Source organism: Engraulis encrasicolus, chromosome 2 (genome assembly GCF_034702125.1).
Source record: "Engraulis encrasicolus isolate BLACKSEA-1 chromosome 2, IST_EnEncr_1.0, whole genome shotgun sequence".
Taxonomy (NCBI): Eukaryota; Metazoa; Chordata; class Actinopteri; order Clupeiformes; family Engraulidae; genus Engraulis; species Engraulis encrasicolus.
The window spans coordinates 17,946,583-17,971,234 of record NC_085858.1 but is presented as its reverse complement, the minus strand read 5'-3'; the positions used below and the strand labels follow the sequence as shown (position 1 = coordinate 17,971,234).

The window sequence follows — 24,652 nt, the reverse complement described above, 5'->3', positions numbered from 1 at the left end:
AATATTTCAATCGGAAATGAATAAAATGATGAATAATAAATAGCGAAACAATTAAATAAACATGTCTATCTGTGTCTCTTTTTTTGGCTCTCTTTCTCTCGCTGCTCTCTCTCTCTCTCTCTCTCTCTTTCTAGTTCTCTCTCTCCCACTCTTTTGCTCTTGCTCTCTCTCTCTTTCTCTTTCTTTGTCTGTCCCTATCTCTGTCTCTATCACTCGATCTCTTTTGGGAGTCTCCCTGCCACATTGCTCTCAGACACTGTGTCCTGCTCTGATGTGGTTTTGGCTGGGAGTCAGGCTGGGTGAAGAGGAGGCTGACTGGGGCAGTGGCTGTGGCTGACGAGACCGCCGTGCATGGTGGGCTTCACTTTAGTGAGGGAGGGGAACCAGTGTGTGTGTGTGTGTGTGTGTGTGTGTGTGTGTGTGTGTGTGTGTGTGTGTGTGTGTGTGTGTGTGTGTGTGTGTGTGTGTGTGTGTGTGTGTGTGTGCACGTGCGTGCGTGCGTGTGTGTGCATGTGTACGTGTGCACATGTATGTGCGTCCAGTGCATGTATTCGAGGGGTATAATGAGTGAGCAAGGGGGAAGATCAAACCAGCAGCGGAGTGTTTATGTGTGTGTGTGTGTGTGTGTGTGTGTGTGTGTGTGTGTGTGTGTGTGTGTGTGTGTGTGTGTGTGTGTGTGTGTGTGTGTGTGTGTGTGTGTGTGTGTGTGTGTGTGTGTGTGTGTGTCCCACTGCTCTTCCAGTATCAGACTCATCCATATTAATCCGTCAAAAGCTCGAAGACACAGTAGAGCAGAGCAGAGGAGAGGAGAGCGGAGCAGAGCGGAGCAGAGGAGAGGAGAGGAGAGCAGAGCAGAGCAGAGCAGAGCAGAGCAGAGGAGAGCAGAGCGCAGCGGAGCTGAGCAGAGGAGAGCAGAGCAGAGCAGAGCAGAGGAGAGCAGAGCAGAGCAGAGCAGAGGAGAGCAGAGCAGGGCAGAGCGCAGCGGTCCTGTATGGAGTACAATACATGACCTGGCTGAGACCTCTGTTTGGGGATCCTCAGATCATACAGATGTTTGAAGGATGTAGGGATCGACTGACATAGCTCTCCAGTCTCCCGCTCCTTCTCCTATCTCTGTCTCGTTCTTTTCCTCCCTACCTCCTTCCCGCTATCTTTTTCTTTCTCTGTCTCGTTTTTTTTACCTCTTCCCCGGGTTCATACATGTTTTTCTCACCATCTGCGTGCCCTTGCTCTTTGTTCCTTCCATGTGTAGTCTGTGGCCCCCTCCTCTCTCCTCTCATCTCCTCTCCTCTCCTCTCCTCATAATCAAAACCTTCAGGTTGTCAGGATACAAGATCAACAAGACCCCCCAAACGCTATGACAACCACTAACACTACAACCACCAACAACAACACACACTGATCACACTGGCTGTCAAAATATGTAGAAATAAGTCACTTCCATCTACTTCATATAACTAATGCTGTAACATTGGCTGCATGATGGGGCTATGGGGGCTAGGGGGTGGCAATGACTTTGTCTTGCTGAGGAAGAGTATGTTCCTGCCCTTTGTTTGCTACCCTGGCCTGGGCCTTGGGCCAGCTGAGGATGGTGAACCACAGAGAGAGAGAGAGAGAGAGAGAGAGAGAGAGAGAGAGAGAGAGAGAGAGAGAGAGAGAGAGAGAGAGAAAGGGAGAGAAAGAGTGATGGGGAGAGTGAGGGAGGGTGCAACAGCAGCAGACACCACCTCCCTATTGGAATCTGAGCCCCCCTGCGCTGTGCATTTCTCACCCACTAATCCTGAATGCCACCCCATATAGAAACATGTGTCTGTGAAGGGGCCGAGGGGTGGCTGTGATGGCGGTATGGTGGTGGTGGTGGTGACTGGGGAGTAGGGGTGCAGACCTTCCCTAAAATTAGAACCATCCCTTGAACTCTCCGCACGCCAGCGACGAAAGAGCCTGAAAAACAGGCAGAAATGGGAGTGACGCGCCACCACATGAAAGACAGCCGTCCGCGGAACGGAGAGTGGAAAGAAAAAAAGGCAAAAGGAGGGGGTTTATCAGTCTATTTTCTATTTTCTGACAAACCAAATGTTTTGAATGTGTTTGCAAGAGGTATTTATAATGTGGTTTGTGTGCGCCCAGCTTGCACGAAGCTTTGGGGGCACAAACACACGGAAGAGAGAATTCTCTGTGAACTCAGGGGGGAAAGAGTTTACATCAACAAGAGGGTCTTGATAAACCTTGCTTTGTGTGTGTGTGTGTGTGTGTGTGAGAGAGACCGCACGGTCCGTTGACATCTTTGTCTGAGCCCAGGACAAAGTCATCTGACCCCCCCCCCTCCCCCCCCTAATGAGGACCCAAATATGCCCCCAATGCTTCCCTGCATACGCGTTTAAGTGTGTGGCTATATGTTGGTCTTTCTACATGACGGAAAGTCAGTAATAGGAAGATCAAGTTACCGCAACAGTAGTCTCTGACCACAGTGCATGGCTCACTCACACACAGTTTTTCCCTTGGTCATCCCCATGCCATGCAGTCTGCACGCAAGTCCGATGGCACAGCCTGGTGAAGAGTGTGTGTGGGGAGTGGACTGGGGAGCTGTCTCCGACACGCAATCATAAGTCATCTTGCAGCAAGCACCCGCTAAGGTCAACAGAGCAAAAACAATGCAGGATGAGCCGAGGTCTCCACAGCCCGAAAGCCACAAAACATGTTGACATTCCACAGAAGTAGGCTACAGCTAGACCTAGCCTAGGCAATATTAATCATGTAGACACACAGAGGATGAGAAACAGAGTCTGTTTGTTTGGGCATCATAGCAAGTTTCTTTTTTGGGGGTAGGCTGCATTGCATTTTCAATTTTCCAAAGCTTAGGTACTAGGCCTAATAGCCTAATGCTTTCACTGTTCAGTAGAGAGATTTTTCATGGCAAGAAGATTGATGATTTCATTGCACAATATGGCATATAGGGCCTAATACTAGGCCTATGCCCAACTTTCTGCAATGCAGCCTTCTCATTTGTGTCAAATGCTATGCAAAACAAAAAACTTCAATGACTGCAAAAACTTCAAAAACTACAATGTATTAACAATAAGCAGGCGTAAAACCAAAATAACAACAAAGAAAGGAGTAGGAAAAAACAGCTGACCTCATGCGCACAGATAGGACATTTCCCTGGTGCCTGGTTGCCAATGGAGACGCAGCTGACAACAGGAAGTCCATCAGGTATTATGAAATATTCCACATGTGGATTTTCCTGCCACCACGGTAATACTAAGCTATCCGCTATTTGTAAATGGACGCTTCTGTCATCTTTCAAAATATAAACAGTGTAACATTACTTATGTGTAATACGACAGATCACGCAATATGATAGCGAAACTTGTTGCTAGCTTCAGGTAAACTGCGCGTATGGAGGCTTGTAAGGAGGTTTGTTGACTGTTTTTCTTGGCCGCCGCGCGTGTTTAGTAAAGTAGGCCGATAGAGCGAGATCGTTGTCGTTTGAAAGAATGAAATTGGTGTTCATGTTAAATTAGTAGCTGGTGGCAAATTGTGTAGGCCTATTATGGCGATAAAGTAATTGTCTTTTGCAGCCTCTATGATTTGGCCACAGCCACCTGAAGTCCTCGTCAGTAACACAAAAGGACTGACATAAATAATATAATAGAACTATGAAGTTATAATTTACACATTAGACCCAGCAAATTGTGCCTCTGTGCCAGCGCGTGCGTGCGCGCGCGTGTGTGTTTTAGCCTTGTCCATTGTCTTTTTTTTGCCAGCTTAAAGAGAATGGGATGTGTTCTATGAAGAATACAGAAGGCTTCCAGCAAGATTACTCTGCAGTCTCCCAGGGCCAAGTGACTGGAAGCAGTGAGGCTGGAACATGTAGGTGTACTTTTAAGTTAACCAGGCCTATAGTTTGTGTAGGCTACAAACACTGTGGTCTGGCATCTTACAAGGACACACCTTGGCTGTTTTTTTTAGAATAGAGTCTAAGCTTAAATGCCTTAGCAATTTATGATGAGACTTGCTGCTGTTATCTACTTTCATATCCAGACAGATTAACATCACTTTGCATGAAGCTGGCGGAGGAAGAGGAGGACTGTGCAGATGATGATGATGAGGAGGATCTTGATGATCCCAAATCTAACGCTGATCTTCTGGTAATCTCAATTTAATTTGCACACCATGCCACACTACAGTATACTTGCTAACTGTCAACCAGAGGAACACTGTCAGTGGCCTGGCAAAGGCGTACTTTTAAAGTTGAACTGCAGCACCGGAAAAGCAGCACAAATCCATGTAGCGCTCCCAGCTCTGAAGTGGGCCAGGTCCTTGCTGTGTTCTGCTGATCTTGCATATAGATCTCTGTCACATCCCGGCCAAACTCAGCGGAGACACGTTCTGTCTCTGTCTAGTTTTTAAGTTTTTAGGTTTTTCTTTCAGCTGGAATAAGGACTTTTTTGAAAATTTCAATTCGCGTGAAATCCAACTGTTCCGCCCTACTGTGTCCCCCAGGCAGAGTTAAACGAGCTTCTAAAACAGGATGGAACTGAAGACTCTAATGTTCAGCCACAGTCAAACGGCTCGCCTCTATCGCACTCACTTCACACCACGGCCCCATCGTACTTGGCCCCATCCGCCACCGCCGCCTCTGAGGGTCTGCAGCCCCTTCTCATTGGCCGTATTGACGTGTACCGGGTCGCCATTCACCAGGCCGAGGCAGACGGACCGGCGAGTCGAGAGCGCAGATACAGGAGGGGATTGAAGGTGCGAGATCCAACGGCAGTAGCTTATGGCCCATTATTACAGACTATAATATATTATCCTTTAAAGGTGGCTTTGAAGAGAGCGAGCCTCTGGGCTCGGCTTATATGGTCTGAGTGGTCCGGCGGTGGCCAGGAAGCTGTCAGGGTGATGTAGTGCACATGCTGCAGTGATTTTGATTTGTTGCATGTGAGAGGAAAAATAAAAGTGTGAATGAAAGTAAGCCCGGCCAGCCAGCAGTCTCCAAGGGCATTCAGCAGGTAGTTCTGTCCTACCAAAGGCACCATGCAGCACCTGCATACATAGTGGGACTGAGAAAAAAAGTCCATAAAGTTGTCATATCGCCAGGTAAAGCTTGTGAGTATCTTGTAGGTACAGTATAATAGTGCTAGTCTATGCCTTATTAATGTGAAGAAATGAATGAAACAACTTCTTATGAAGTAATTTTCTATCCTGGCTATTGCCGCACAATTATCACAAATGAGATACGCTGTCTTTGAGATTGGAACAATCGTGCAAGGCAGCGTGGGATTTCCTAGGCTAGTACATTTCCGGTTCAAACCCAAAATATCAAAACACAGTGTTTCTCATACATTGACCATTCTGTGGTGCAGCACCGCAGCATAAAAACCGATCACCAAAAATTGATCAACAGCAGCACATATCAGTGAGGGTACATGCATAGCATTTGCACTTGAGCAATGTTCTTTGCTCATATCACCACAAAATGCTAATTTGTGTATAACACTGAAACATGATGCCTTTTGATCAGAGGTGTGTTATTATGGCGTTGTACTTGTACTATAGACTCTGGAGACCCTGCTGGAGTTGGCAAGAAGAGGCCACCCTGTCATCGAGGCACAAATTCCTCCTCCGCTTCCAGCAGCTCACAGCAAACCATCATCAGCCCCTCAGACCGAGCAGCCAGCCAAACATCAGGAGCAGGGATCATGTCCACATCCTGCCATGACTACCTCAGACGATGACAAGACCATTCATTCAGGTGTGAATTTTAATATTAACACAGACTGCATGACGTGTTAATAATAATAACACGTAGTATTCAAGTTCACACATCTCTCACCATTGATGTGTTGTATGGCAGGTGCATAATTAAAGCAGCACCAGTTGCTAATAAGTTTTGTCAACCTTAACATAATCTTTACACAGTCTCCTCAGTGGTTCCTCAACTTGAGAACAAGGTGAAAGCACCTCTGACTTTTCTTCCATTATAATGATAGTCGAGTGAGTGTAGAGAAGAGGACAAGAGCGTCTTTCCGTAGTTCTCTGCGACATACAGTAACTCCTACATGTAGGGCGACTAAAAAAAAAGAAAAGAAAAATCCCTTAGTATTGCTTTAACGCTGTCACTTTCATACCACCCTCGTTAAAACACCTTTAATTGCATTAGCCGTTTTGTTAGGACACACGCATCTGCGTTTATGGTACAGTAAACCCTACTGTAACGACCCTCGTTACTACTGCTATCCTGCTGCCCGGCCTGGCGTCTGCTGTAATAAACCGTTATCATGGCCTCCGGTGCTTGAACGCGGGTCAATTTTTCAGTCGCTTTTGATTTATGGCCTTCGATGGACTGCGCATTTACAAAAGGCAAGAGAGTGAATTACCTATTGATCCCCGGGTGCTGCCGGGTACCGGGTCAGAGGGGGCCGAGTGTGATTTGCGAGGTGTGACGACTACTCTGGTTAATAGAATGGAATTATGGTTTCTTATTAGTGTTAATGGATTCATGATTCACTTGATGATCCTGCCGTGAAGGTTTTTTTTTAGTTGGTTAGTGCCAAACGGACATGTTGTTTTGGCTGTTTGAATACATATTGTAAGGTACAGTAATGTACTGTAAGAGGAACTGTCCTTGGTGAAGTGCTTTGGTTTCCACCACCAAATGACCTTAGGGTTGACATGATTGTGTTTCTTCTCTGTCTCCCTTCATCCCCCTCTTTTTCTCAGCCTGCCACCTACCTTCTCCCTTTCTATCCTCGGTGCCTTTCTCTCTTTTCTTCCCTCTTTCTCTGCCTCTGTCTGTGTGGGTCTGTCTGTGTGCTTTGGTGAAAAGGTCAGGATTAAAATACTCTGTGTTATTGCCGCCTTCACTTCAGCGGCTGCTTCTCTGGCATTTTCTTTCTGTTTATGAGTATGCTCAGTGGGGTACATGAGGAACATGATTACCGAGCGTACGTAGCAAGTGTGTGTGTGTGTGTGTGTGTGTGTGTGTGTGTGTGTGTGTGCGTGTGTGTGTGTGTCTGTGTGTGTGTGTCTGTGTGTGTGCACGCACGTGTGTGTGCGTGCATGCATGTGTGTGCGCGCATGCATGTGTCTGTGTTTGCACGCATGCATGTGTCTCTATGCACACACACACACACACACACACACACACACACACACACACACACACACACACACACACACGCACACACACACACACACACACACACACAGTTCCATACGCGTCTGCCTCTGCCTGTACTGTATGCATGCATTCCTGCCTGTGTCTGTGGCAGTGTGTGTGTGTGAGGGAGGGAGTGTGTTTGAGTGTATATAATGTGTGTGAGGGAGGGAGTGTGTGTGAGTGTATATACAGTAATGTGCGTCTGTATCTGTGTCTGTGATCAGTGTGCACAGGCTCCGGCGCCATGCTTCAGGTCCTGGCCAGGCTGAAGCAGTACAAGGTGGCAGCAGTCCAAGCCAAACAAGACGGACACGTGCAGCTGGCCAAGCGATACTACCTGACAGCCAAGGTAGCACCTGTGTGGCATTGAGGATGACAGACACTCACGCACAAACACGGACACACACACACAGACACGCGCGTGCACACACATACACACGAACATGCACACACACATGCATGCATGCATGCACGTCGTGCACGCACACACACACACACACACACACCTGCACGCACATGACTAGCACACAAAAGAGAGATACACACATTCGCTCAGATAGACACACACACACACACACACACACACACACACACACACACACACACACACACACACACACACACACACACACACACACACACACACACACACACACACGGACTGTGGCATCAGCTGGACAGTTTACTCTGTGCATGTGTGTGTGCCAGGGGCACTGAGGGGCATATTTAGGTCAGCCCTGTAAATTCATCTCTCTCTCTCTCTCTCTCTCTCTCTCTCTCTCTCTCTCTCTCTCTCTCTCTCTCTCTCTCTCTCTCTCTCTCTCTCTCTCTCTCTACAGAGCATCTCTACACAGCCAGACTCTGGCCAGGCTGATGGATGACTATGGCAGCATGCAAAATAATAAAGTCAATAATGAAGGTCATAAGTCAAGTTAATGGACTATATTGCTATCTTCTCGCTCTCTTTCCCCACTCTTTTTCTCTCATCTTGTCTACTTCTCTCCCTCCTCTCTCCCTCCTCTCTCTCTTACTCTCCATCCTCTCTCTCTCACTCTCTCTCTCTCTCTCTCTCTCTCTCCCTCTCTCTCTCTCTCTCTCTCTCTCTCTCTCTCTCTCTCTCTCTCTCTCTCTGTCTCGTTCTCTCTCTCTCCCCCCCTCTGTCCCTTCTGTCATTTCGCTTCTGCCCTCCTCCTCTACCCTTCTACAGAAGCTGGAGTCCATAGTAGAGGCGTCTAAAGAAGGAGGTGCACCTCCACCAGACATCAGATCCCTGCCGCCCCCTCCTGGACACAGTATGTTACAACACCTGAATGTACTTCTCTTTGTCAGTTACCATTCACTTCAATGGGAGAGGTTCCCAATAGTAGCCACAACAAATTGTATTGTTGGGCCGCATTCCCAATCTTATTGTAGTTGGGGACCTGTGTGGTCTTCTGTGAGGTGCTTGGCCCCGCAAATTCCTGATGTTTTGATCCAAGTTGTTCTTTCCCTAATCAGCAACACTGCTAACTGGTGGTGGGTGTGATGGAGTGTTTCTGAGTGAAATCTGCTGACTGCCTTAACAACAAGCCTTGTATTTTTTTTTGCATTATTTTGGTTTATCTTTGGTACCCCTTCAATGCGGAATGGGGTGACTCCTCCTCCCTTTCCCGACACCAGACGTTCCCAAACTTTACCATGATAAGGCCCCCCATTATATCCCAGTAGATTCCAGCCAAGGCCCCCTGACATGTGTCGTGCCACACTATTTTTTTTTAGGTACACCCCCTTAAGTCGATAAGTGCACCCCTAAATCCATGCAACTACAATAGGAAGCGAAATAAATATGTTGACTATGTCATGAATGAGGCCATTTTGTTTTGCATTACATTTCTTTTCAGCCTGCCACGGCCCCCCTAGCACCCTCTCGCGACCCCCCCCCCCAGTGGTCTCCCTGGCCCCCACATTTTAAATATGTATATCACTCTATCCTATGTATGAGGTACAAGTAGTATATCATCTGTGTGCTCAAAAACGTTTCGGTCACCGTGTTAGTCACCGTGTTAGTCAGTCGTACAGATCAGAGTCAAAGTCTTAGAGACAGTCAGCTTCATCAGCTCTTTCTGTTGCTCTCTATACGCCATGCCAGTTGCAATTAAAGATGACACCATCAAAGGGTGGGGGAGCTGGGGAGGGGAGGGCAGGCTGTTTGAAGTACGAGACTTGTAGGCCTTTCATGGTCAGTCTGTATACTTGTCCAAGTGGGTTTGCACACATATCTATGTTTTCCATCTATCTGTCGTGTGTGTGTGTTTGTGTGTGTGTGTGTGTGTGTGTGAGAGAGAGAGAGAGAGAGAGAGAGAGAGAAAGAGAGTTTGTGTGTGAGGGTGTGTGTGAGCGTGTGTGCACGCATGTGTATGTGTTTATATCCTTCCCTCAGTTGTGTGTGCGTGTGTGTGCGTGCGTGCGTGTGCGTGTGCGTGTGCGTGTGTGTGTGTGTGTGTGTGTGTGTGTGTGTGTGTGTGTGTGTGTGTGTGTGTGTGTGTGTGTGTGTGTGTGTGTGCATGTGTGTGTGATGAGAGTAGAGGAGCTAATGAAGGGGTGCAGTGGGAATGCTAATAAGGAGCTAGCTGCTGATATCCTCCATGACCAAATCTGGAACTGATCAGCCTGCTGCAGCAACGTCACGTCCCCAAGCTCTTGTTCTCACCTTATCTCTCTTTCATGCCCTCTTCTTCTTCTTCATTGCACTCTCTCCCTTTCACATACTCTCTCTCTCACTTTACCTTGCTCTCTCTCTCTCTCTCTCCTTGCTAGACCCTCACACTCTTCTGTTCACCGCATCGTTCTTCCTTTCATCTTCGTCTTCCTCTTCCTCTCTACCCCCCTTCTCTCCCCCTCTCTCTCTCTCTCTCTCTCTCTCTCTCTCTCTCTCTCTCTCTCTCTCTCTCTCTCTCTCTCTCTTCCTCTTTCTCTCTTTCTCTCTCTCTCTCTCTCTCTCTCTCTCTCTCTCTCTCTCTCTCTCTCTCTCTTTCTCTCTCTCTCTCTCTCCCCTTCCTCCTTCCTCACAGTAAAGGCTAGGAGACATCCCCTCTAGTTCACACTCTCAGCCCCCCGCTGATGAACCCGCAAAGTCCTCTGATGGATAGAAACTAATTAGTGTGTGTGTGTGTGTGTGTGTGTGTGTGTGTGTGTGTGTGTGTGTGTGTGTGTGTGTGTGTGTGTGTGTGTGTGTGTGTGTGTGTGTGTGTGTGTGTGTGTGTGTGTGTGTGTGTGTGTGTGTGTGTGTGTGTGTGTGTGTGTGTGTACATGTGTTCCTGCGTGTGTGTGTGGGTGTACATGTGTGCGTGTGTGTGTGCGTTCATGCGCGTTTGTATGTGCGTGTGTGCGAATCCTACAGTGGATCCTTCCGGGTCTCCAGGTCAGACATTTGAAAAATGTTGGCAGCCCTGCGTGACATCCGGCGTTAATGAGCTATTTTTACCACCTGTTTCTTTCTCCCTCCTCCCCTCCCAGCACCTGAACCGTCGTCTAGCACTGAGAACGATTCCTCACCGCTGCTGAGTCACACCAGCCCAGCTGAAGATGAGGAAGAGGAAGACCACGCAACAGCAGAGGCATGCTGGGTAAAGAAGAGAACACCTGCCATCCAATGCCATCCAAACACAGTGTGGTTCTGACACCTCTGTAGCAACCAAATGGTGCATGTAAATGCAGTAAATCCACACGAAAGCAGGGAAACAGTTGTTTAGTCGCTTTTTGCTTCAGAAAACTGGCCGTATTTAACATTTTCAACATTTAAAACTGGAATGTCCTACTACACCAAAGACCCATGGCGGGGGTAACCCCCATATAGCTAAAGTTACATCCCTATTATTTTACACTATGTAAGAACTTGGTCATTATATGAGAAGTTTTAGGAGATGGATGAGGGGGACTCAAATTGCTACTTCTAGCACCTGTGGATTTGTAGAGGGTGTTTGGTCTTCTTTTCACTCCTTCTGTCTATCTTTATCTCATTATTTCTCTGCACAATTGCGATAAGTCTGGAAGGTAGTGTCGCCAAAACTGATGCATGATAAAACCAGAGACCTAGACATCTTTGCTAAAACCATCTTCCTGACTCTATAAAATATTTTGGAAAACCTAAAAGGGACCTAGAAAATCTTTGCTAAAACCATCAAAACCTTAAAATTGGCTGACGCTATCTAGTTGGCTGAAGTGTTATTTTTTGTCATACTAACTTTTACCTATCCATTTCTCTCTTTCTTCTCTCTCTTGTTGTTCTTTTCACGTCTGATGACAGGAGGCAGATGCCGTGTGTGGACGTGTGGAGGACAGGACGCGGGGGCTCTCTGAGTCACCTGTTGCAGCTCCTCAGGCTGAGGACTCCTACACATACCTCATAGAGCTCCTCTTTGAGCAGAAACAGGTCTCTTCTTCTATCTAACAGATAGCATTGCCCACAGGTGTCCAATACACAGACGTAGAAGAAGTAGAAGTACCGGTACTTTATTGTCACCATATACAGTATGTCTCATTTTGATTTTTTGTGAGTGATCAACAAATGTAAGCAGTTAAATATGTTGTTAACAAGTCACTAATCATTGTGTCAAAGTGAAATTTCTTTAATGTTGTTCAATGAAAAGATAAACTTACAATTCTGCAAAAATGTGACGGGTGTACTCACTTATGAGACATACTGTAATTACAGCGAGATATCGTTTGGAAACAGCCCACAGAAGGAACATTGCTAACATCATTGCTCCATCATTGCTAACATCATTACGTTCATGCTTTGTTTCAGCCCCTTAGCGCAGAGCCTCTGTTATACCTTTATTGTCACCAAAATGGTAATGACCAGCTCTTAACCTTTCATTGTCATAGCAATTTTGTTATGATGTAGTTGAGTGTTATAAGCAAAGAGTGAATAATCCTGTCGACGGGCCCATCTGCAGTAAGAGGCTACCCAAGACAGTACTTGAGCTTGTTGCATGTCCATTGTAGCAGAGGAGGAGAGGGGCATGCCCATCTTCGAACCTGGGCCTTAGTGGCACCAAACGAGTGCTTTGGCCACATCACCAAAGCCAGACTTGTTGGCATGACAGTCAATGTACAAACACAACCCCAGTAAACATTCACACATATTCAGCATGAGTCATCACACTATGTCTTAAATCTGCTACTCCATTGCTTTATCCTTTATCTTCCTCTCATTCTGGGCTGCTTGACTCCACAGAGATGTCTTGCCTACTGCCAGCAGTTCAGTCACATGGGCAATATCGAGGAAACCACCAGGTGACAGATCCGCTACAAACCTATGTGTTACCACATAGTTGATAACATAGCATCATTTAAGTTTTTGCATTTTACATTCATTAAGTGATTTTTGAAATTAGTATCACATGTATTATTCAAGTACAATGTCTGCAGTTGCTCAAGAAGGAAGAGAGCAAGCTTTAAAGGTTCAGTTGTGGTGAATAAAAGAATAGAATGGGAACAAATGTGCAGATAGTCCACTGTAATTTATATTTGTATGTTTTTGCTCACTAAATTGCGGAATTTTTGTGTGAATGTCAACATTCCACCGTATTGATGTGGGGGAAAACACGGAAGAGGCGCCTTTGAAAAGATGCATAAAATTGATACAAACTTTCTTTCTGTCTCTTGCTGTAGAACGTGGTGAGGCGAAGCATTAAACTCCAGTGTTTTGGCATCATGCCTACTCTATTTACACTTTTCCCTTCACACTGGGTGGCCATGAGCGCCGCCATGTTAACATGGGGGGGGGACTTTCCTCTGGCACAAGTTCTACATTGCAGATATTGCAGAGACTGTGACGACACTCTGACTTAGTAAATAGGTTGGAGGCTTTAGCTGCCTTTTCCATTTGGATCGCATGTTGTATCCGTGTACTTATTGCACTGTACTCCATGGTTCTAGGTTTGAGGAACTGGCTGAGAGGAGTGAGCAGAGTGCTGAGGCCCTGAGAGAGTGCCAGAGAAGGGGGTGCCCTGTACCTCAGTACCACATGGAGGGGGCCACCGTCAACACATTCAGGTCAGGGAAGCAATGAGCTGATGCTCACTGGCCACTGTGGCTCGTCAATCGTGGCTCACTAGCCATTCAGCCACCATTTTATTATGTATTTTTTTCTGTATGATGATATAATTCATTTTAAAGCGATTCTGTGCCATTTTTGGAAATACGCTTATTGTACTATGAGTTTTAACTTCCCCCTGTACTTTTAATCGTTCTCTGAGTACGGCAGTGCAAATTTTACCTCCATGCTAGCAATTAACATTGAATCCTATGAGACCAGCTGGCAGCTAGCTGGTCTCATAGGATTCAATGTTAATTGTTAGCTTGGAGTCAAAATTTGCACTGCCACACTTAGAAAACATCTGAAATACAGGAGACAGGTAAAACTCAATCATTTAATTCAAGGGGAGGTGTAATATGAGTTTGTTTCCAAAAAAGGCACAGTATCACTTTAAGTAAGAAGATGAAGCAAGGAGATCAGTGCATAGCTCGGTTGGCAGATGCCAGTATCAAATCCTAGTGAGTGTATGTGTCTGTGTCTGTGTCTGTGTCTGTGTCTCTGTGTGTCTGTGTCTATATGTGTGTGATGGAAATAGGCATGCCATGTACATGAATGTATAAGAGCGTCCTGCACACTGATTTAACTGAAACATACTGAAGTCATACTGCCACCTCCTGTCATCAGTGTTGCACTGGTGGTCTGCACTGCAAGTGTGCCTTTTTCGTGAAAAATGGGATGTTTGTTAGGCATACCTAGGCGGCATATTATAGGAAGGTCACCTTGTTGACACACAAGCAACTTCAAGTGACCTGACCAACATCTTGCCCTACTCTCTCTCTCTCTCTCTCTCATGTGTCATGCAGGATTAACCCTGATCTGACAGGCAGCGAACTGGAGTTGAGCATCATAAAGGGAATTAATCTCCCCGTCGCCACAGGTATGATTACTCACTTGCAGGAGGGTGTGTGTGTGCATGTGTGCGTGTGTGCGTGCGTGTGTGCGTGTGTGTGCGCGTGCGAGCCAGTGCGAGCGAGCGCTTGCAATGTGTCCACATTCATGCATTTTCTCAATAGTATCCTTTTTTTTTGTTTTACAGGTAGTTCCGCTTCAGTCCATGAAGATACAAGTGTACGCTTTGAATTCCAGTTTCCAAGCATAGTAAGTACAATTCACTGTGACACATACAGTGTAATAATAAGTACTTTGTAATAGTGTAATGTGTTTATTAGAAATGTGTTTTACTTGTCAGGAAGAAGCACAGAAAGGACAAACGAGCTTTGTTAGAGATGACGGAAATCCAGGTGCGTAATGTTGTTGTCCATAACTGTGATAAATGTACTATACTGTATACCAACTTAGCAGGAACGAAGGATCTCAAGCGTTCTGCCCTACAAACACTTACTACATATTGAGCTCAGACTGGAAATGGTCCTCATAACACCTTCTTTATCTTGTGACCAAGCCTTTTGGTCCAAATGTGTCCCGTTTTAGAGATATTGCTATTGCAAGGTTGTGTTGAACATTCCCTAGTAATGTAATAATGTGTCAACAGAAACAGCCATACAAGACAAACACACTACTCTAGCAATTTGACAAGAACACATGAGATGGAAATTCTTGCAGTATACTGTACTTTTTGTTGTACTACACTTGCAGGATTCCCTCTATTTAACGTTATACAATGGTGTCAGGGTAATCTACTGCTCAGAGTAGAGTCAGTATACAGTAATAACTGATATGCAGACATAGGAAATGATGCTTCTTTGTGTAATGGTGTCTCATGGCTGCTTTCTGTCATTGGGCCCTTCAGTGTTCAACGAGCACTTCAAGCTGCTGGTGAAGAAGGATCATCGGGCCCTCAAGAGAGTCGTACAGTCCAAAGGCATCAAATTGGAGATTGTTCGTAAGGAGTGAGTGTCTGCAAATGTGTGTGTGTGTGTGTGTGTGTGTGTGTGTGTGTGTGTGTGTGTGTGTGTGTGTGTGTGCGTGCGTATGTGTGTGTGTGTGTGTGTGTGTGTGTGTGTGTGTGTGTGTGTGTGTGCGTGCGTATGTGTGTGTAAGTGCGCGTGCATGTATGGGTCTGTGTGTGTGTGTGTGTGTGTGTGTGTGTGTGTGTGTGTGTGTGTGTGTGTGTGTGTGTGTGTGTGTGTGTGTGTGTGTGTGTGTGTGTGTGTGTGTGTGTGTCTGTCTGTCTGTCTGTCTGTCTGTCTGTCTGTCTCTTTGTCTTTGTGTGTGTGTCACTGAGCCTGCTTATCTTCCCCATAGAGGCCTCTTCAAGGCTGATAAAATGGTCTACACCGCACAGCTGAAGCTGGAGACCCTGGAGACACACTGTGACCTCCGACAGCTGATAGAGGTAGAGGAACGGAGGCACACTGATGAATGATCCACATTCAGACTCACCACCAGCCTATTGAACTCTAACCTAATATTCATTTTATACCATATTTATTTATAGATATGATATGATTCCAATATGATTCCAATTAAGGCAACCCTTTGGAAAATTATTACTACATGGCTTTATCTGTTTTGAGCAGCAACTTCATTTCAATATAGGGTAAACCATAGAGAGAAACATTTCAGCTTATGTCTAGTAAACAGTCACATGTTTACATATCTGTAGAATTTTTTTTTTGCTACTTTGAGATTGTCTTATGAAACTACAAGAATTAACGATGAGATTCCATAGGGGTGCCTTTTTTCAAACCAGTGTATTTATGTGGCCTATTTCAAAACATACTGTACGTACATACACACAATATGCTTTGCTTATGTGAAACACTATAGACTTTCTTAGTGCACACATTTCTATCTATGCAGTGCAGCGCAGTACTGTTTGCTGAAAAAACATTACAACATTATTACAACATTACAGACATAACACATTACAATTAGGTCACACATTTCGACTATTACAAACTTATAGTACATGCGATTGTCATGTGGTTAATTGGACACTGGAGATTGAAGCTATTTATATCATATAATTTCTTTGGAAAGACACGCTTACTGAAGCACTCAGAATACACCTGTCACCGACACCTGGGGCCCATGTTGAGAGTGACCTTGTCCATGACCTTGATTTCCACAGCGCTGACTATCCCTATGTCTCATTCCACGCACTTATGTCAGGGCACTGACGGTTAGTGCATAATGCACACAGTGCACTGAGGTCTTTAGTGCGTAGTGTCGTGGAAATGTTTGACCACTACGCACTGTGCCCTCGCTGGAAGTCACGGCTGAGCATGGCATTAGCTTGCCAAAATATCGGTTGGCTACTGTTTACATTGACTCAACCGAAATGTTCAGCGTGAGCGCCCTATGCACTGAAACACAGTGTCCGAAGTGCACAAGTGCGTGGATTGAGACACAGGGTATTAGGTAGACCAGGAGCCCAGGGGGGTCAGCCTAGTTGGGAAGGTTACCAATTCTTATGGGTACTATGATGTCTGGTATGGTCCCCAGATAGAGGATCAGCACGTCTGCCGGGTTCCCTCTGGTGGGTGTGGCCAGGGGGGCTGTAAAACTGGCACCCCAAAAATGGGCTAGATCAGTTGGTGAGGTTACCACTTGGAACCTGTTGTAAATTGTTCATCATAGTCCCCTGATAGAGAAATGACCACTGCCAGACATTTTTAGTGGTGGGTTACCCCCGGCAGACGCCCCCGTATGATGACACCCCCATAAATGGGCTAGATCAGTTGGTGAGGTTACCACTTGGAACCTGTTGTAAATTGTTTGAGATGGTCCCCTGATTGAGGAATGGCCACTGCCAGACGTTTTTGATGGTGGGCGGGGCTTGGCAGACATCATTAATTGGGGGGTAAAAAATGGGCTAGATCAGCTGGTGAGGTTACCTCTTGAAACCTATCATGAATTGTTCATCATATTCCCCTGATAGAGAAATGACCACTGGCAGACATTTTCAGTGGTGGGGGACCCCCGCCAGACCCCCCCAATATGATGACACCCCCCAATATAGGCAAGGTCATTCACATAAGGTTTGAACCAGGCATGGTACAAAAGACAAACGACACACCACTTTTTTTTAGATAATTCCAACGTGGGGAATTGATTGGAAGGCTCAACATGTTCATAGAAACTTGTTGTGGGTACTTTTTAGGACAAAACTGACTTTAATTTAACAAATATTACGAATCTGGACAGGAACCAGTTTGTAGGCTTTCAAAATCAATGCAAAGATGACATGTTTCTGACTTAAAAGTGCATTGTGTAGAATGGGGGCCAGAATATTTCATTAATATTTACAAAATAATAAACCAATATGTATCATTATGAACAAAGTACAGTACGTTTTGCTGCACAAATGTCTCTTTCAAAATGGCAGACAATGGAAAGTGCAATTTTCCTAGTCATAATGAATACTTAGAATTTGATGTTGGTAAGTATTCATAAAAAAAAGGTAATATTTTAAAGCAAGACAACGCCTAACATGAAAAATAAGACACTTAACCACCTTTATAAACCCTGGCAAACGGCATATAGGCCTACAGGAGGACCAACATTAACAGACAGACATTAAAGCGCAAGACAGGACCAGTAACAGTATACAAGTACTAAGAAATACTTGTTGTTCCAGTTATCAAGTCAGAATATTTGGAAGCAGCAGGGTGTGTTGCATATTGCAGGTGCCCAGGCAGTTGTTGTGAGTATTGCAGTCACATACGTATGAACTGCCATCTGGGTACTTTGCTCGTGAATGTGTGTTAAGCCCCCTTTTGGGGGAAAACAAATTGAATGTCTCATTAACTTACATGCTACATCGCCTAGCCTAAATGAACACAGTCCATGCTTCAGCCACGGCTATTTGGCTATATTATTTGAATAGCCGGCAACACAACACATTTTCGGCATGTTGAGCATGAACAACGCTAGTCTACAGGTCAATTGACTTGCATTGGCTTTCCCCACAATGTTTTCAACCAAAAAGGGGTGTAATGCACATGACAAAAGTCACGCCATTTATACGTATAGTGCAGTTCCATGTATGTTTGTGTGTGTGCAAGTGCGTGCTCACAGTCTTTTCCTTGTGGGCAGCAGCAACAACAAGACATGTATGGTGTTAAGAAGACTGCATGCATGTCCTGTTTTGCCTTGTTCTCCAGCTTATCAAATTGACCTCGATTAGGTGTTAAGGAGTGGCTTAATTGATGGCACCTGACTCTGCAATCCAAGCTGCCTTTTAAAAGCTGAAGGAACTGACGGTTCTTCATAGGTGTTTCTATTTTGACCTGTGGCTGCTGCCGCACAGTCAGGGTTTTTTATTTAGGCATTATGATTTGGACTTTTGTTTTAATATTAAGTTTGTTAACGTCTTATCCTGGTGTACTTTAACAAAACCCCACAGGTTGGGTAACTTTTAAAAGATGTGTCTTGTCCTTCAAGGTTAAGATTTGGTTCTGTTCTTAACCCCATAGAGCATGTTCATGTGGGGGCATAATAATGGTGTGTTGTATGTTACAGGGCCCAGACAGTCCTTGTGAATACTGCAGGTATAGATGCAGTTTACTGTGCACCCCAATTCCATAGGTACAGTAGGCTATAGGTGTGTCTATATGTGCAAACATGTAAAAAAAAAAGGCAATCAAGAAAGTTGTTTTAGTGGGGGTCATCTGTGTTCTAGGGTCAATCCCAATCTTTTGCAAGTATTTCTCCTCCCATCCATCATGAAACATTGTGCTCAGCTAGTGCCACTCATTCAAGTTGTCACATAATGTGTTTCTGTGCAAGTAGGTTTGCTGTGACCCCTACCACAGTCCACAGCATGGAGGGATGCTAGGAGACATGCCAGTACACCAAGGGACATGGATGAGGCCATAGGAGAGTTTGCAATCCAGCAGCGGAATACAACAGCAGTGTATAAATGGGATTGGCCCTAGAACACAGATGACCCCCACTAAAACAACTTTCTTGATGCCTTTGCACTGTTTGCTATATGAACAAGAGGTCCTGGGAGGGTGAATGAATTTATTATTGGATGTCTGACATGTCCTTCAAAGCACTTCATGATGCATTATGGTTGGTAGTAATTTAACAGGATAGGAAGGATTGCTTTGTCAGTGTCAAATGTTCAGTTGTTTTTTATTTGTTCACTTAATTATTTCTCAATACTTATATACTGTTACAAGCCCTGTCTTCCACTTCAATGTCTGTCCGTTAATGTCAGTCCTGTGTATGCCTATGCCGAGTATTTTGATTCTAAATCTTCAGAACTGCTGCAAAGTGGGAATTTCACATTGCTGTTTCTTAGTACAATTCACAGGCCTTCAATATCAGCGTAATTTCTCCATGCATTACTTAAAGGTGCACCAGAGTAATATTTTTAGTTGTTTATTTCCCAGAATTCATACCGCCCATTCAAAATATTACCTTTTTTTATGAATACTTACCAACATCAAATTCTAAGTATTCATTATGACTAGGAAAATTGCACTTTCCATTGTTCTCCATTGTCTGCCATTTTGAAAGAGACATTTGTGCAGCAAAACGTACTGTACTTTGTTCATAATGATACATATTGGTTTATTATTTTGTAAATATTAATGAAATATTCTGGCCCCCATTCTACACAATGCACTTTTAAGTCAGAAACATGTCATCTTTGCATTGATTTTGAAAGCCTACAAACTGGTTCCTGTCCAGATTCGTAATATTTGTTAAATTAAAGTCAGTTTTGTCCTAAAAAGTACCCACAACAAGTTTCTATGAACATGTAGACCCTTCCAATCAATTCCCACGTTGGAATTATCTAAAAAAGGGTGATGTGTCGTTTGTCTTTTGTACCATGCCTGGTTCAAACCTTATGTGAATGACCTTGCCTATATTGGGGGGTGTCATCATATTGGGGGGTCTGGCGGGGGTCCCCCACCACTGAAAATGTCTGCCAGTGGTCATTTCTCTATCAGGGGAATATGATGAACAATTCATGATAGGTTTCAAGAGGTAACCTCACCAGCTGATCTAGCCCATTTTTTACCCCCAATTAATGATGTCTGCCAAGCCCCGCCCACCATCAAAAACGTCTGGCAGTGGCCATTCCTCAATCAGGGGACCATCTCAAACAATTTACAACAGGTTCCAAGTGGTAACCTCACCAACTGATCTAGCCCATTTTTGGGGGTGTCATCATACGGGGGCGTCTGCCGGGGGTAACCCACCACTAAAAATGTCTGGCAGTGGTCATTTCTCTATCAGGGGACTATGATGAACAATTTACAACAGGTTCCAAGTGGTAACCTCACCAACTGATCTAGCCCATTTTTGGGGTGCCAGTTTTACAGCCCCCCTGGCCACACCCACCAGAGGGAACCCGGCAGACGTGCTGATCCTCTATCTGGGGACCATACCAGACATCATAGTACCCATAAAAATTGGTAACCTTCCCAACTAGGCTGACCCCCCTGGGCTCCTGGTCTATATGTTTCTTCCCTGTACAGGTTATGCACAGGAGGAAGGCTACAGGGGGTCACCTGGAGGTGCAGGTGAGGGTTCGGGAGCCTCTCGGGGGGCCACAGCCCCACACGGTGACGGAGCAGTGGCTAGTGCTGGACTCCTCTGCTATGCCCATGGTGAGCCCCACTGGAGGCATCTGCTTCTCCTCTCCTGTCCTAGCAAAACTTAACTTACCTCCAACTCATTAACATTGCTCAATGTCCAGTACTCTGGCAGCACCATCTCTGTATATTTGTAGCTTGTTCGCGTCATCACTTTATGTTAAAACAGGTATTTATAATGTAATGTCATGTAAAACAAGTGCAATCTTATTGTAATCAAATTCTTGTGTCCTACCACACTCATTTTCCCAAGTGTCAAAAAGGGATAACACTCTTGGTTTCCGATAGTATTCATTAGTTTTAGGTTGACATCGAGAAAGGTCCCACATTATAGAGATCTACCGATGTCATCATGACATATTGTATGACCACATTTAAGATGACTTTGCATGTACACACTATATATCATTGTTTGCATGTTTTGTGTTGAATACTGTGTTTTCTTTTCTGTCAGATTATAACTCCCAAATCCAGACCCCAGGAGGAGAAGACTAGAAAATCTGTCCGCAGGTGTGTTGCTCTTTCTTTACTGTTTATTCTTGAGGAGCAGTGGAATGTAGGACACACAAAGGAGTGTTTACATTTGGTGACTGTAGCCTGTGATCTAGTGTCTCTCCCACCTGCTTAATCCCGGAAAAAGATAAACTTACTAACGTAATTAACCGATCATTTCATTCAAAGCAATCTCACTCTACAGGTAAAGTTCCTGTTGCCCCTTAAAGATGGCCTCTCAACGTCATTTAATTGATATTGCCGTGTTCCCCATTGTTATTGAATGTGTTACGCGTTGGTCCTGTTTTAAAAAACGTTCTGGTTGCTTTGTTTCAAGACGTTTTTGCAAGCTGGCAAGGTGGCTTGTGGAGAAACGAGAGAGTGTTCCGTGTTTCTCGTGGAAATGCGTCTCTGATTGGCTCACTCCTCCTGCTCTCGAAGAAACGCGTCTCTGATTGGCTCAGTCCTCCAGTACTTGGAGAGAATGTAATGGGAAACAGAGTCGCCACTTCCCCGGGTGGTACTGCACTATAGGGGCGCCAACGGAGGCGTGCAGGCTCCATTCAGGGCTGTGCTCTTTCGACAGCGACCCCTAGGCGAGCAGCAGGCACGGAGCAACCAGAGTGAGCTGGCTTTATGTATGAGGCTTTGTGCTGTGTGTGTACCTGAGAGTAGCAACCAGCTGATAGCTAAGCTAAGCTATGTTTCGGGCCACCAGACGTTGCTTGTTTTGAAAACAAGCAGAAAAAAATTACTCGACATGTTTTTAGATAAATGGGTCGATATAAACCTTTGTGGGCAACGCCTTCTTTCGACGTGACGAAACACAGAAAGACTTTCGTGATTCGCTCGTTTCTCTGCATTATTTATGTAAATTGGGAAATACCGGGAAACACAGCCAGGAGAGTTGACGCACCGCTATGAGAGCCTTGCAAGTGAGTTTAACTTGGGGTGACCGTCCGATCTTCGAAAGGAGTGAGTAAAACTGAGTTTTATCGGAAGTTGGCCTTTAATGCATGTTGTGCCTTCAGTGGCATGCCGTAATAGTTATTGAACAGTCAACCACCATAGTTCTACAATACTGTGACATAACTGAAGGCCTTTAGTATGCACTACGACTTGGTCATTGGCATTCTGGTACCAGCAAATGTATAACGCTGTGTCTTAACGGGTTAATATGCAGGAACTTGTGTTGGCATAATTATGTGAATTGAAAATAACATGTACCGTTGGATGTGTTTCTTTAGCAGTTAGTGATATTAAATTCAGTTCGAACTGTCCGTAGTGTGCTGTTTTTGAGAGCTACAATTACTCCAATAGTGAAATCCCTGAGTGCTTCTCAAATTGAAAATCTCACACTTGTTAAATAAGATTCACAGAGGAGAGAATTAATGTTCAGAATTGGAAATGACTGAAGGGCAATGCAGTGAAGCAATGGAGCGGAGGGGAGCAGTACACTGTGCCTTTGTAGCGGCTTAAATGAAAAGATAATTCAGTCCTGTAGATTTCATAGAAAGTCAATCTGGAGTCCTCTGATTGTACAATTATAGCAAGCCATTGGAACACAATGTTTTTTTTTTTCAGAAGAGTTTTCTATTAAAATATTATAATGGTTGTGACACTAGCTGATAAAGAGAGCTCAAGAACTCATGTTCTCAAGCAAATAACCAGTTCTAACAAAAATAGAACATGCAGACAGGCAGGCAGACAGACAGGCAGAACGTGGTGCAAGGATATTTTATTGTCACATGCATTGACATAATGGATTGAGTAAGACAGTGACACAGTGAGACAGTAACAGATGCAGACTTACAGATACGGACATATTGTCAGATAGACAGACAATATCTACTGAAATCTGTATAGTATCTGTATCTCATACATTTGTCCTGACAGAAGAACAATCCCCATCTGCTTCAGGTTTCTCCTATCATGCCTGAGTGGCACACAGCAGTTTACATTATACTGCATCATCAAGTCAGCTAAATAGGACCTCAAGAAGTCGCACAGTAAAAAGTGCCCAGTAATAAACACTGGAGGCCTCCACGTACCACATAATGTAACATCTTGTCCTTTCCTCAGGTCATCTGCATGTCTGCTGCTGTGAGTGAGTGGGTGAGTGGGTCAGATTCCCAGGAGCCCCACCCATCTCCCCCCTCAGCCCCACCCATCTCCCCCCTCAGCCACACCCATCTCCCCCCTCAGCCCCGCCCCGCTCTCCCCTCAGCCTGCGTGAGTCACCTGACTAGACAGGCACCAGGGAAATAAGGACTAATCCCCACTACCAATCTGCCAATCATCTTGCTCATCCTGACGCCGGACTGGAGTAATACCTCTCTCGGACGTCACTGCAGGCCACGCTATTTTATCTCTACACTGTTTCCTAATACATAAGCGAGACATGCGCACTTTCTCCTAAGATATGCACACTTTCTGCTATCTAAGACACGCACACTTTCTCCAAACATGCACACTCACTAGTCTTACATGCACACTCATGTTTATCTATTTCAGCGAGGAAGCTAAAAAAATGAACGTAGTTCACAAATGCCTTAAGTTCACTACTAAGTTTACAATGGTCTATTTTTTATTAAACTATCTGAATGTCTGAGCATATAACGGCCACACTTGAGTTACACTTTCAGTTTTTGTTATACTTTGGAATCATTTCCATGCAACGTTATTATTTTTGTCTTACATATTATATGTATTTTGTTAATAAAGACATTGAAATTCTGACGTTCAGTTGAATACAGAATTATTCTCTGCTTTTCCTAGATGTTTCCCCTGAGAACACACACACTCCACCCAGGTGTGTCTGCATGCCAGCTTGACTTAGTGGTCTGGAACAGAGTACGATGGCACACCTTTCAAAGATTTATTTATTTATTTTGTACAGGAAAACGAATTGAAGTGGTCCCCCGTGATCAAGAGTGGCGCATTGTGATATGGTGTTGCCATGGTATCGCAGTGATAACGGCCCCGGGTAGGCAACAGAGGAAGTGAAAATTGGAAGAGAATGATGATGTTCTATCAGGGGAGGATGATAAGATGACAGGGTGACAAAATGTGGCTACAATATTGAATGTGAGCACTCCCTTTCAATTATGATGGTTATTATTGGTGTCATTTTGGACCATTACCATTACATTACACTGAATGATGAAGTATTTTGAAACTGTTGTAATTGCCTGACTTACGGTTGGCTAGGTGTGTATGAGAGCAGCATTTTCTAACCTCATTAGAGAGTTTTTTTTTTTTTTTAATCACCTCGCCTCATTTTCACATCAGCTTTTAAACAGCCTCAGAGCAATCAGAGATCCCCCCCCTGCCTTCTTACTCAAGTTGACTCTCAAAGATATCAGTTGTAAGGAGTCAAATACAGCATCTTGTTTCGGT

At 44.8% G+C, this 24,652-nt stretch overlaps 1 protein-coding gene across 1 annotated transcript; it reads left to right on the top strand.

The window, feature by feature from the left end:
• The first annotated feature begins 3,224 nt into the window (after positions 1 to 3,224).
• Positions 3,225 to 23,984, top strand: LOC134469439 (coiled-coil and C2 domain-containing protein 1A-like). The gene is made up of 19 exons (XM_063223705.1): positions 3,225 to 3,252; positions 3,765 to 3,870; positions 4,042 to 4,148; positions 4,504 to 4,755; positions 5,560 to 5,755; positions 7,387 to 7,511; positions 8,370 to 8,454; positions 10,658 to 10,767; positions 11,448 to 11,573; positions 12,381 to 12,439; positions 13,085 to 13,201; positions 14,048 to 14,121; positions 14,281 to 14,342; positions 14,434 to 14,485; positions 14,995 to 15,094; positions 15,450 to 15,540; positions 20,645 to 20,776; positions 21,216 to 21,271; positions 23,336 to 23,984. Exons 2-19 carry the CDS (start codon positions 3,780 to 3,782, stop codon positions 23,358 to 23,360), a joined length of 1,860 nt encoding a protein of 619 aa, XP_063079775.1. The 5' UTR covers positions 3,225 to 3,252; positions 3,765 to 3,779; the 3' UTR covers positions 23,361 to 23,984.
• The last annotated feature ends 668 nt before the right edge of the window (positions 23,985 to 24,652 follow it).

Bases quoted from the DNA above. Each gene is read 5' to 3' on its own strand.
- LOC134469439 (XM_063223705.1), top strand. From the start codon at position 3,780: ATGTGTTCTATGAAGAATACAGAAGGCTTCCAGCAAGATTACTCTGCA. The intron at 4,756-5,559 runs GTGCGAGATCCA...CTTGTACTATAG, and splicing joins GATACAGGAGGGGATTGAAG to ACTCTGGAGACCCTGCTGGA. The intron at 15,541-20,644 runs GTAGAGGAACGG...TTCCCTGTACAG, and splicing joins ACCTCCGACAGCTGATAGAG to GTTATGCACAGGAGGAAGGC.